Source organism: Ceratotherium simum, chromosome X, assembly GCF_057802395.1.
Source record: "Ceratotherium simum simum isolate JZ-2026a chromosome X, ASM5780239v1, whole genome shotgun sequence".
NCBI lineage: Eukaryota > Metazoa > Chordata > Mammalia > Perissodactyla > Rhinocerotidae > Ceratotherium > Ceratotherium simum.
Genome location: NC_141940.1, coordinates 26,473,695 through 26,488,153, shown reverse-complemented (window position 1 = coordinate 26,488,153; position 14,459 = coordinate 26,473,695). Strand labels below are relative to the sequence as shown.

Below are 14,459 nucleotides of genomic sequence, written 5' to 3'. Positions count from 1 at the left end.
AGCCTGTCTTTCCACATGGATCTGCTCTGATAGTAAAATGAATAACATCAGTTTATTCTAGAAGTGGTTTAAAATAATGTAGTAAAAATCTTGGCAAATAACATCAAAAGTTATCTAGCTATTGCCTTTATTGCTCATGTGCCAGGAATCTCCTGACCTAGAAGAAGGCATTGTAGGAAGTAGAAGGAGAAAGGTGCCATAGGGAAGGACATAGAAGCCAATAGTTACTTTGTTTAAAATTATTTTATTGAGGTCACATTGGTTTATAACATTATGTAAATTTCAGGTGTACGCCATTATATTTTGGCTTCTGTATAGACATATTTGGCTTCTTCATATATATATTTGGCTTCTTGAAGGCATCGTGTTCACCACCAAAAATCTAGTTTCCATCTGTCAACATACGTATGTGCGCCTTTACCCCTTTTGCCTTTAGCCCATCACCTGCCCCTCAGGTAACCACCAATCTATTCTCCTTATCTATGCAGTTGTTTGTTTATCTTCCACATGAGTGAAATCATACGGTATTTTTCCTTCTCCATCTGACTTATTTCACTTAGCATAATACCCTCAAGGTCCATTCACGTTGTCGCAAATGGCACGATTTTATCTTTCTTCATGGCTGAGTAATATTCCATTGTAGATATATACCACATCTTCTTTATCCATTTAACTGTTGTTGGGCACTTGGGTTGCTTCCAAGTCTTGGCTATTGTGAATAATGCTGCAATGAACACAGGGGTGCATATATCTTTTCAAATTAGTGTTTTTGTATTCCTTTCTTTGGATAAATACCCAGAAGTGGAATAGCTGGATCATATGGTAGTTCTATTTTTAATTTTTTGAAGAATCTCCATTCTGTTTTCCATAGTGCAATATTTACTTTTAAGGCTAGAGTGAAGTAATTGCCAGAGGTAAACTAATAGTCTGGGGAACAAAAATCCGTGCCCAGGGCATCACCATCTCAAGTAAGTGTCTGTATGCAAGGCTGAAATAAGGTAGGAAAAGTAGAGTTGATATCAGTGTTTGATAGGCGTGATGTTTCATTCCACTGTGATCTGTAAAATGGAATTGCAAACGATCAGAACCAAGAGGAACCTTAAAGATCATATATAATAACTTTCGTGACTTCCGTGAGAAAACTGAAGTGCAGATGTGCTGTTACTCAAGATCCCTCAGATAGTTAGGAGTAAAATTCAGATCCAGTGTTCCTTTTTTTTCTTTAATTAAAAAAAATTGTGATAAAATACACATAATGTAAAATTTACTACCTTAACCATTTTTAAGTGTACAGTTCAGTAGTGTTAAGTACATTCACATTGTTGTGCAACCAATCTCCAGCACTCTTTTCATCTATAAAACTGAAACTCTGTACCCAGTAAACAACTCCCCAATCCTCTCTCCCCCCAGCCCCTGGCAACCACCATTCTGTTTTCTGTCTCTATAAATTTGACTACTCTGGGTGTCTGGCCCAGTGTTCTTTTTCACTCATTGCAGCATCACATCCAAAAATAATGTGTGAATTACTTAATTGTTTTCCTCCTCTTGATTTTTTTTCTTTTGAGTTACAAGTCTACTTTTAATACTTTGGGGTGAGCTCCACAGTAATAAAAAATACTGGGAAGGGGTAACCCCCTCACCCCCAGGAGTGGCCCAGGGGGAGAGAGGCTACCTGAGGGGAAGGAGGCACGAAAGGGACCCACTGCAGACTCAGGGCAAAGGGAATGCCATTGGTGCCGGGACCTGTGAGCACTATGGGAGGAAGCGAGGGCGTGATGGAACTGGCTCCAGGCACATGGGCAAAGGGCAAGAGGGTTAGACACAAAGCTACTTGGGTTCCTCCTTCTCGTTTGTCTTTTTCTGCTTCTGCTGCATGATCTCCAAGTCCTTCTGCTTGCAGGCGGCAGCAGAAAGCTCACCATCTCAGCGCTGTCCCTTAACCAAGTCGCTCTGCTTTTTCCTATTCTTCTGGTGGGCGAGCTCCTACTGGTTACCGTGGCTCATGGTGACAGCGTGAATATATACTTCATTCTGATGTTTTAGGTCAGATGCTTTCATATAATATAAATCAGTTTATAATGCCATCCCTTTACTTATGTCATTTCCTCTGCCCCAAATGCCTTTTCCCTATCTATATACCTAGTCCTTATTCCCCACTCTACCCCCAGTTCCCTAAATCCATCTTGTGAACTCATCCTTCAAGGCTCAGCTCAGAGATCACTTCTTTGAAGTTTTCCCCAATACCCATAGCCGAGTTTGGAGCTCCCTCTTCTCCACTTTCCATACTGTTAGAGCATTTGTAGCATTATTTTGGAACTGTTTTCTTTTCTGTCCTGCCCATTAGACAAACTTCTTGAAGGCAGGCAGGTGCTTTATCTTCTTATTTCGCATACATTCCATGCTTGAGCCTAAAATTTTGATTATGCCCAGGAGGTTGCCTTTTAAGAAAAAAAGAAACCTTTTTGAGGCACAAATCAGGTCATCTCTCTGTAGGTTAAAACCCTTCATTGGCTCTCTTTGGATCAAGTTGGCTCTCTTGGGAGTTGGATCAAGCCCACGCTCCTTTACGTGGGTTGCCAAATCTTTCATGATCAGGCTCCTGCTAACCTATAGCCTCATCTTATGCTGTTTCCCCCTCAAATTCGATTCCCAAGCCTTAACCTGTGCACTTGCAGGCCCGGTTCTGTTTCTCTCAATGGAGCTTGCTTATGCCATTTTCTCTGCCCAGAACACTCTTCTCCCACTGCCCCTATCTCCCAGGGCCTTCTCCTAGTTAACTCCTACTCCTCCTTTGGGACCCAGTTTAGGTATAATTTCCTCCAAGAGGCCTTTCCTTTGTGTGTGTGCGTGCACACACACGTGCACAGACTTACACCCTTCCTATGTTCTTGATAACACGTTGTAATTACTTTTATCATCACACTGTATTATAATTTCCTGTCTACTTGTGTTCCCTTCTTGTCTGAACGATTGGGGGCCTGGGGTCTATGGATTTGTTAATTGGATCTCTAGTGCCTAGAACCCAATTAAGTGTTCAGTAAGTATTTGTTGAATAAAATTAAAGCACAGTTTCCCAAACTTGTTTTCAGAGTAGTGTTCCCCAGGATGTTAAAAGGGGTGCCGTGAGAAAGGAGTTCCATAGTTAAATAGAGAAATGCATTGTGAATTTCTAAGAGGATATACACTATATTATACTGCCCTGGACTTGATAGCAAAGGTTCCCAAATGCCTGTGTGCTCAACCCCAGAAATTTTAGATTCAGTGGATGGAGCCCAGGAATGTATTGTTTAAAAATGCCCCAAGTGAGTCTTAGGTGAGGCCAGATTTGAAAACCACTGGTATACAGTGATTACAGAGATTGTGAAAACGTGTGATGCATTTGGAATTGTGCATAGCTCGCAGTACTGAGTGCTGTATTACTGTTAACTGCTGCTGTTGTTGATGGTGTTGTCATTATAGTTATATATCACCATGAAACACATTTTTGTGGCATGTTTGTTAACATTTCACAAAACCTGGTTTGGGAAAGGCTAAATTAAGCAAGTGCTTCAGTGCCACCTATATATTGATGACACCCAAATCTCTGTTTCTAGCCATGACTTCTCCTGACCTCAAGATTTGACTCTCCATTTGCCTACTGGACATTTTTATATGAATGCCCTACAGACACTTCAAAAATATCTTGAAAATTCCAAACCTATTCCTCCTTTTATATTTCCTATTGGCATCACCATCCCCTTGTCAGCCACGCTAAAAATCTTGAAACCAACTTTATTTTTTCTTTCTTCCTCACCCCTCGCATTCAGTCAGTCACCAAGTCCTACTTGTCCCACTTCAGAAGTGTCCCTCAAATACATCCCTCTATTTCTAGAATAAACCATGCCCTTTCCATATGCTGCTTATTTTACCTAACCCTTGCTTCTCTGCCTGGCAAATTGCTGGCCATGTTTAAATGTCACTCTACTTCTCCCCTCCCCCACCCAGCTGCCACCAAACTGTGAGGACTTCTCCAACTAGTCTGAACAGAAGAGCTTGTTCTCTCATCTTGTCCCAGAGCACTTTGTACGTAACTTTATTATAGCACTTATCACTTTGTACTTTGTGCTTACCTCCATAGCCTCAGCTCATGTCCTTCTCTCCCACTAGCGTGCGAGCTACTTAAGAGCAGATGCCATGTGTGAGTGAGTCATCCTCTCCTCAACGCTTGATTAGTGCCTAGCACATAGTAGGGGTTCACATTGTTTCAGTGAATTTAGGCTACTAAGAAAGTCTAAAATTAACACATTTCTTTTCTCTTTGTGCAGAGATTAGTACTGAAGAGCAGCTAAGGCTCCTGCAGGAGGAGAAGATTTGCAAGATCTGCATGGATGAAAATATTGCTGTAGTTTTTGTTCCTTGTGGACATCTGGTCACTTGTAAACAATGTGCTGAAGCAGTTGACAAATGTCCCATGTGTTACACAGTCATTACTTTGAAGCAAAACATTTTTATGTCTTAATCTAACTCTACAGTAGGCGTGTTATGTTCTTATTACCCTGATTGAATGTGTGATGTGAACTGACTTTAAGTAATCAGCATTGAATTCGATTAGCATTTGCTACCAGGTAGAAAAAAGTGTAAACTGCAATGTTATAGTTGGCAATCTAAAATTTGAATTTCTGGATTTTTCAGGATATTAGCTGTATTATCTATTTTTTTTTTACTGTTATTTAATTGAAACCTTAGACTAAGAAGCATCATATTGTAACTGATCACACTATGTATTTGTTGTAAACTGACTTAGTTTCTATGTGTAAGAGAATTAATCAGCTGAATTTTTCATTCTTTTCAGATAGGCTTAACAAATGGAGCATTCTGTTTAAATGTGGAGATTAGAGTTAATCTCCCCAATCACAATTTGTTTTGTGTGAAAAAGGAATGAACTGTTCCACACTGGTGAAAAGATAGAGATTATTTTCAGATGTTTGTCTTTGTGTTTTAGAATTCTGTCCATTTTCTTTTAAAATTTTACACATGTACTGGGTAGCTGATTTAAAAAATGATTTTGCTATTGTTAAAAGGGTATTTAATAATAGAATACCATCTAGCCTACATGTACTAACATAGAAAGATGTCAAAGCTATATTAAGTGTAAAATGCAAGTGGCAAAACACTATGTATACGATGAGCCAAATGAAGGTGTGTGTGTTTTGTATATGTATAGGACAAAAGATTTGGAAAGATATGCACCAAACTGTTCAATGTGGTTTCTCTTGAGGGGGTGGGGGGATGGGTCCCAGAGGGGGTTTACAGGGGCCTTTCACTTTCTACTTTTTTCATTTTGTTCTGTTTGAATTTTTAAGTATGTATTACTTTTGTAATCAGAATTTTTAGAAAGTATTTTACTGATTTAAAGGCTTAGGCATGTTCAAACGCCTGCAAAACTACTTATTGCTCAGCTTTAGTTTTTCTAATCCAAGAATGCAGGGCAGTTAACCTTTTTGGTGCCAATGTGAAATTTAAATGTTTATGTTTTTCCTGCTTTGTGGATGAAAAATATTTCTGAGTGGTAGTTTTCTGACAGGTAGACCATGTCTTCTTCTCTTGTTTCAAAATAAATATTCCTGATTTTGTAAAATGAAATATAAAATATGTCTCAGATCTTCCAATTAATTAGTAAGGATTCATCCTTAATCCTTGCTAGTTTAAGCCTGCCTAAGTCACTTTACTAAAAGATCTTTGTTAACCCAGTATTTTAAACATCTGTCAGCTTATGTAGGTAAAAGTAGAAGCATGTTTGTACACTGCTCGTAGTTCTAGTGACAGCTTTCCATGTTGAGCTTCTCATGTCGTCTTGTATCTTAAAGTTTCATGTGAGTTTTTACCGTTAGGATGATAAGATGTATATAGGACAAAATGTCAAGTCTTTCCTCTGCCTAAATTTTTTTTGTTTTCTTGACTAGTAATAGTAATAGATACTTCTGAAATAAATGTTCTCTCAAGATCCTTAAAAACCTCTTGGAATTTATAAAATATTGCCAAGAAAGGAAGAGTAGTTGTTTGAATATTGAAAAGAAAAGAAAAGAAAACTTGAGTAAGAATCAATATAGATAAAAAATCTAAGTTTAAAAATGCTTCATAGAACATCCAGGCTTTACATTACAAGATTCTCACACAACCCGTTGTAGAGGTGAGTGAGACATTTTACTGCAGAGAAAAGTTTAAGAGTGAAACTGTTAAAAATTATATTTTCATTGTATTTTCTAAGAGAAAGAGTATTGTCATGTTCTCCTAGCCTCTGTTGATTACTACTTTAAGTGATATTCATTTAAAGCATTGCAAATTTAAATGAGAATTTTTTTAATTACATAATGACTGCCCCGTTTTTGTTTTACTATATAAATCCTCAGCTCTTTACCTTTGCGCTGTGTTCCACTTAGATTTAGTTATATGTTCATTAAGTTAAATTTTACATGTTTAGTCTAAGCTTTGAATTTAAATTACAAGGGGAGAAAAGTGTTAAAAGTTTTTAAAATGTGTTTTCCAGGACACGTCAGTTCCAAATCAGGTAGTTCTCAGTCTAGTTGTTGGCCAAGGACTGAATTGTTTTAACATAAGGCTTTTCCTGTTCTGGGAGCCTCAGTTCACTAAAACTCATCTTTTAAAACTTGTATGTTTAGAGTTAAGCAAGACATTTTTTCTCCCCATGAGTTGTGAAATTTAATGCATGAGGCTGATGTGGCTAACAGGTTTATTTTAAGAATTGTTTAGAAATGCTGTTGCTTCAGGTTCTTAAATCACTCAGCACTCTAACTTCTAATCAAATTTTTTAAGACTTACCGATGTTTGTCTGTATTCGCACTATAAAAAGCACTGGGTCCTTCCCATCTAATTGTGCTAAAAGTGATCACTTGCAAGGTCAAAAATATAACCAGATCCAAATCTCTGCCTCTCTCTTTCCCAAAATAGTTCTCAGTATCTACATGTAGACATTCTTTTTCTGTATAAAGTTCACTCTAAGATTTTGAAGTCACCACCTATTTTACTATGTTTTAGTCACGTGAAGAGTCAAGCTGTTTTGTAATAAACAGTTATCTTTATTCGTAATAATTTGGTGTGCTGATCAAAAGCCTTGTGTTAATTTTTGAGAAATGGGTTTAATGTTTATAAGATAAATTCCAGTTTATTAGTGAATGGCTTTATATTGCCTTTCTTACTAGATTTGTTTTTTTTTTTCCCCTTCGATTAGGGGCAAAGATGGGGTAGGGTGGATGTAGTGAATGTATATAATGTGCTTTGGCCCTGTGTATTATGATCTTTTGTGGATTTTGTTGTTATATTATTTAAATTTGGGTAGTTTTTTTCCTGTTTTCATTTTAGTGGATAGAATTTGTATTTTGAACTCTGAATGGAGACTGCCACCACGCATTAGTTGCATGTATTGTACCCTTTTAGCCACAAATCAGTGTTTTATTTTCTGATTACCCAGTTGTTGAATGGCGAACAGGGGTAGAGGGGTGAGAGAAATGGGATGGGTTGTGTATCATTTCCATTAGAGAAATAAGAAAACAGGAGAGAATATTTGACAGATGTAGTTCTTTTTTCGCCAAATCTGCTTTTTAAAAAAAGTTAGCCATTTTTTCATCTAGGAAATGAGAATAATACCTGTCTTAGAAAGTTATGAGAGTTCAAGGAGACCATGTATGTAAAATACTTGCTATAAATGTTAATTCTCTTTCTAACACTCTTTTACCCTGCATGGGATTACCTTGATTCTGGAAATTTGGGCTGAAACTTAGATGATAACTCTTTCAGTGACACTTACTCATCTTTTTTGGTGTTTCTCATAGTTGAGATGTAAATTATAATAAAAAGGTCAAGCCCTTTAAAAACTTGAAAAAATTATCAAATTTAATTGAGCTTTCCTAATAGAAACAATTGACTTATTCCTATCTTCATAATCCGTTTCAATTTGACTCTTATACACTTAGCAGTGTGAATTTTATTTGCAGCGTAATAGAATCAGAGGGTGTCAGAGCCAAAAGCGACCTTAGAGAGTATCTCATTCATCCCCCTTCTTTTACAGATGAGGCAACTGAGGCTGGAATGTGAAGTGATTTGTTCAAAGCCATATAGCTAATTAGTGGCAGCCCAGACTGGGCCATGGTTTGAAGGTGAAAAACTTAAGCTCTCTCTCCTGGGAGCTCTCAAATGTTTATTTTTTTTCAACTATTTCTTCTATACCATAACTTTCACTACATATTAAATGACACTTTATAACTAATACAATAGGACAATCCTAAATACATATATCTTCCAAGTGTACAATACTACATTAATGTTTGGGTGGTAAGATTCTATTTTGAAGTCTCAAAGTTGCAGGTATTCGTATAGATTTTTTGGCATTTGCTACATTCTTATTGTATATCATTAATGTAACATTTAAAATTACTATATTTTGTCATTTTGTCTATACTTAATAATAGATTTGCATTTTTGATTTGATGTAACAAAGGCTTTAATGTAATTTCTGTTAGAAAATGTTGCATTTTTTCATTACTGTTATACTTTATCTAACCCAACAGAATGACTGATTATGTCATTCTATTAGTGTTGTGAATAATTATGTGAAATGTTTTCAGATAGAGTACTATATTTGTGAATATAATTTTATGGCTTTTTTCATTTAGTAGAAATCTTTCCATCAGTATGGAAAACGAAGAAAATTGCTTTCTACTGTATCATCTGGCAGTCGTCATAGATTAAAGCTTATTTTTCTGTGAATAAAACTTATTCAATAAAGTACTATTCTTTAAAATATCTTATTACTTTGTATTTGTTTCACTTTCTCAGAAAAAATAAAATAGCCCTCTTAAAATACTAAAACATAACCTCCTAAATATATCTTATGCTATTGAGCAAGGCATAAGGTACACATCATGTTATGTGTTTTTTTTTAAAGACATCTGTTTTCACATTAATTTATAGAATTCTCTAAGTGCATGAAAAGTCAATTTTTAAAATGTATAAAAATATGAACCATAGTAACACCCTCCTTCCCACAAAGGTTGGTCTGGTTGTCCCAAGAGATAGTATAGTCGCCATAACAAAGCTTGAACAAGCAAGGGACCTAAAAGCCACTGCCCCTTTGAGGCAGGCAGCAGAGGAGGATTTTTGTGAGTCTAGAGGCAGCTGCCCAGAGTGTCAGAAGCTGCAAGCAGGGTCCGGCCCCGTGGCTTAGCGGTTAAGTGTGCGCGCTCTGCTGCTGGCGGCCTGGGTTCGGATCCTGGGCGCGCACCGACTCACCGCTTGTCTTGCCATGCTGAGGCCGCGTCCCACATACAGCAGCTAGAAGGATGTGCAACTATTAACATACAACTATCTACTGGGGCTTTGTGGGGGGAAAGGGGAAAAAAAAAAAGGAGGAGCATTGGCAATAGATGTTAGCTCAGGGCCGGTCTTCCTCAGCAAAAAAAAGAGGAAGATTGGCATGGATGTTAGCTCAGGGCTGATCTTCCTCACAAAAAAAAAAGCTGCAAGCAATCTGGTGGGGTAAAGAGTGAGGGAATAAAGGATCCTTAATGGCATCAAGTGGCTATTTCCCCTACCGGTTCCTGCCCACAATGGAGGTTCCTAAATTAAGTTCTATTTCAGGCCTGGTACGTATAGTGACTGATTATCAAATCCTTGACTATCACTGTTATGTGAGATACAGCATAAGAACCTTGTTTTAGGGTCGGCCCCGTGGCTTAGCGGTTAAGTGCGCGCGCTCCGCTGCCGGCGGCCCGGGTTCGGATCCTGGGCATGCACCGACGCACTGCTTCTCCGGCCATGCTGAGGCCGCGTCCCACATACAGCAACTAGAAGGATGTGCAGCTATGACATACAACTATCTACTGGGGCTTTGGGGGAAAAAAAAAAAAACCTTGTTTTAAATGCAGCCCACACTCTTTTTTACATGTCAACTACAGTTTCAATGAATATTGATGAAGATGTGGATTTTCAAAGTTTTCTCTTACAGAAATTTTCAAACTTACACAAAAGTAGAAGGAAAGTATAATGAACCCCATGGTACTCATCATTCAGCTTCAACAGATATCAACATTTTGCCAATCTTGTTTCATCTAGGACTCCCCCTTCTTTTTTTTTTGCTGGCATGTTCTAGAGCAAATCTAGATATGTCATTTCTCCTGTAATTACCTCGTTATGTACCTATACCAGACAAGGACATTTTTTACATAAATGTGTGAATTTTTAACTTGCCACTATTATTGCTGAATTTTAATGAACATCTCAAGAATTAAAATGAACTTTATTCCCTCTTTTCCCCTATTTGAACATTAAACACCCTCAAAACTGATATTATCATTAAAAAAAATACTTTTAGACCACATTCTCACTGTTTCATCTGTAGTTTGCTTATAGATTGTAGAAGAAATGCGGTACTTATTAAAAGTTAGGCTAACTGCATGGGGTATGGATACCATGGGTTCTCAAAGTGTGGTCCCCAGACCAGCAGCAGCTGCATCACCTGGGAACTTGTTAGAAATGCAAATTATTGGTCCCCACCTCAAACCTACTGAATCAGAGCCTCTGAGGTGTTACCCAGCAATCTGTGTTTTAACAAGCCCTCTAGGTGGTTCTGATGGAGCTAAGGTTTGAAAACCACTAGAATATAGTATGGGATCTGAATCCAGAAAAACAAAATGGCTGAAACCTGTAAAGCAAATTGATGTAGCTCTTTGTAAATAACTGTCATCCTCATGTTTCTTTTGCTTATAACTCATTGCTGATCCAGCCCTGTATTTTCTCCTGCTACCAAAATGCGAAGGCATAAAATGCAACATCTTTGAAAATCCCTTCTGATTCTACTTTCCAACAAAACTTTCTTGCATACAGTACTCTTTGAATTCTGTAATGAGAATCAATCTTCAGCCCTTTCACTGCTATGTTCAGAGTAGCCCCACATCGCTCATTGCCATTAAACTATCCTCCAATCAAGCAATGCAAGAGTTAAGTATTTGAAGACTCACTCATAAGTGCTAGTGTGACAGCAATCAGTTGAAATTGTACAGAACACACCTGCACTTCTAGAAAGAGTCACAGCTTCAGTGAAATGTGGACGGTTAATCTATAATGATAGAATTTGAGTTGGAAGGGGTCAGTCTCTCTAATTCGTAATAACTAGCAGTTCTGAATTCTTTTTTAGGTCTGAAATTCTTAAAGTAATTGTGACACAAAAGAACCGAAGAAAGCTCGCTTGAGTCTCTAAAGGCTTTCAGAGTTGCATAAATCCACACTCATAGGTCAATATTGGTCTCTAACTAACCAAACTAAAAATCTTAAGGTAGGTAAGGCTAGACGTAAGTTAGTCAGTAGACTTAGTTTTCTTTTCTTTTCCCCCAAACCACTAATTTGCTTATAACAAATACTTCCATAACCTAGCCATTTGGCTTTGTATAGTTTTGTTCTGCTTAGAGGTTTTTTTTCCCCAATCTTATTCTGTTGAATTTGAGATTTCAAGACCTTTATATGCACCATAATTAATGACGACAGCATAAGAAATCCTTTGTATGGACCTATACTTGTTCACTTTACACTTATGAATAAATATTGGAAGAATACTAGTTCAAAACAAATAAGGAATAAGAACCTAAGAGAAACCAAACTTTGATTATTATTTCCCCCTTTTAATTTCCCAGAAGAATTTAAATTTACAAAAAAAGACTAGGTTATAATTAATTGAGGTAATAGTATTTAAACAATGATCTTGCTTCAAAATCTAATTCTTGTTTCAATAAACTTCATTGTTCAAAAATATATTTTACACATAAAATTATAGCTGTCCATTTGTTACATAAACTTTTATTTTGAGAGTTAAGTCTATGCATTGTGTTTCTTTAGCTTTATTCTGTCACTAGGTACTAGCGATTTCTTTTTAATTCCATTAGCTTATATAAGGGGCTTTACATTTTTGGCTAGAGCATCAAAAATGTATTTTCTCATTAAATATTGGAATTTTGTTTGGCAGAGATTAGGTTCTACTTCTGCCAAATTACTGACAATTGTATTGAGGGAAAAAGAACACATGAGAATGTTCATGAATACTTACTGATGTATCCAAGGAACTTGTGTTAGAAACACAAGACCCCAAATCTCCTCCCATAAAATTAATCTGGAGAAAAACTTGCTAAACATCATTTTATTTTTCATTAAATAAACATTGTGCAAGGATTTCTTAGTAGAAATTTAACAAAGGCCTGGGTTAATCATTAAGAGAATAACCTAACTCCTCTGGAAAAACCTGTTTTTCTTGCAACTAGGTTTTTTTATTTGTTTGTTATTTGATTACTAAGAAGAAGGTACTCTGCTGTACTTATACTTTTCTGGGTTTCCTACTGTAAACTTTTCAGATACATGATATTCTCATATGGTCTATAAGAATTAAGTAAAAAGACCTTTAAGTATGAGTTATAAATTAATATTTAGTCAGTTACACAAAATGAAATGTAACAAAAATATTAATACATGGGGATAATAATCCCTGTTCCACCTACATCAGAGGATTGTTACAAGGATCATATGAGTAAACGTACATGAAAGAGCTTCAGAAAGTATAAACCTATATAAGCCCAAGGAATCATTCCTCTAATTAGAGTGTACTGGGCTAATTATGGGTTAGTTTCACACAAAACGAAACAGTCATGGACCAGTATCCGATTAATAAGGGATGTATAGTGATGAAAAGCATTAATACAGCTTCTTAGTCATTTCCATGGCTCTCAAAAACCTTTCCATGTATTATCTCTTTGTTTTCCACTCTCTACACGGTTACTCCTTGTGTTTAAATCAGAAGTATATGAGTAAAGGCACAGAGATAATTGGAGAAATTGTTGCTGTGTACAATTGTGGAAATTGTGTTCATAAACCCTGCCATTCAAGTGGCCCTCAAATAGATTTACTTGGGCAGTCAGGTCAGCTCTGTTTTCTAACATGTGAAAATAAGAATATATAAAACAGATAAATTTAGGGACGATAAAATAATTGGTCTGGTACTCTTGCACTATGCCATTGTGTCTCTCATTCATTATATTCCTAGCATCTTTGTAATTTACAGCTGAGGAACCCCAGACATAGAGGTTATGTGACTCACCTAAATCATATGGTGAGTCACCAGTCAAGCTGTTCTTATAGGCAGTGAAAATGTTTCTAGCTAATTTTTGGCATGAATTAGCTAAATTGGCTGCCTCACCGTCTGAACCAAGAGTATATATGTCCAAATCCAGGCTCTTTTTTGGACGGCAAGACCTGGCTGGCCATATGATACCAAACCACAAAACCAAATAGAAGTAATAAATAGGTATATGTGATCCTTAGCATGTCTATTCAACCAGAATTGAAAAACTAAAGTAATTCTAAAAAACCAAAATTTATAACTAGGTTTCTGATCTCAAGAATTTGGAAATAGGAAAGAGAACTTTTCACTGCATTGCCAAGGCAAACTTTGGAGGTCAGGAACCATGTCTCCCTAAGCACTGTGTTCCCAATGACTAGCATGCTGTTTAGTCCATTAATAAGCACTGAGTTATTTTTTTCAGTACATAGATGTATGAGTGAAGGAATGAAGGAACAAATTAATAAATGAACCGAGTGGGGAAACTTCCTCATCTAAAAGGTATGCATTGACAAATATAATACAATTTGAAATCAGTACTGATTTTCTACAAATTTCATTCTTTTTACAAGCAAACATTAAACACCTACTATGTGCCAGGCTCTGTGCTAGATGCTAAGGAGTCTATTCTGTTATAGAGCACTGAAGGGCAATAAAAACTGTTTATCTAATGCAAAGTGTTTGGGGGAGGGTCTCAGGGAAAGTTTGCTGGGAGAGGGGGCCCTTGAAGTAGTCAAGGAAGTGGAGGAATGGAGTTCTGCCTAGGAGAGAAGCAGGTGCAAAGCTCAGAATCAAGGAAGTCTGGCACATCTGAAGAACTACAAGTGGAGGTTTTCAATGAGAGGTCCGAAGGCATTGATTGAGAATCCTCAGGGGCTCTTTATGTGCACTAGGTCCCCTTGGGTACACATTTAGGATAAATTTGGTCTCTCTTTCCCCTGCAGATTAGAGAAATTCAAGCTTGTAGGATGGGTTTTGAACTTCTGAGCAGGAAACTAGTAAGTTATTTTCTAAAGCAGGTTGTGTGAGGTATGGTGGGGGGGGGTAAGAATATTCATTCACCACTCGTCACCTGTTCTAAGCCTTTGCTGGGGCTGAATGGAATATACGAGTCTCACATAGATTCCTTTTTATTTGAAATATATATTCAAATTAAGACACCTTGTTTAATGAGTTTAATGAAACCTTGTTTCACTTCATTGTTGGCCTCAACAACGTCTCTTAATCCTATTAAATCATACCAACAGTGTGTATTAAGCGCTTGCACTGTACTCAGAAATTCTGGGAGGTGGTGATGGAAGAAAAT

The 14,459-nt window shown here is 37.0% G+C and overlaps 1 protein-coding gene and 1 pseudogene across 1 annotated transcript in view; one reads left to right on the top strand and one right to left on the bottom strand.

Moving 5' to 3' along the window:
* Window positions 1–8,804, top strand: part of XIAP (X-linked inhibitor of apoptosis) — a 41,737-nt gene extending 32,933 nt beyond the window's left edge. The window contains exon 8 of the mRNA XM_087426645.1: window positions 4,305–8,804. Coding sequence (XP_087282771.1) covers window positions 4,305–4,498 — 194 coding nt within the window. The 3' untranslated portion in view covers window positions 4,499–8,804. The remainder of the gene's footprint in view (window positions 1–4,304) is intronic.
* Window positions 1,828–2,004, bottom strand: LOC147911782 (small EDRK-rich factor 2 pseudogene; annotated as a pseudogene).
* Window positions 8,805–14,459: the final 5,655 nt, after the last annotated feature.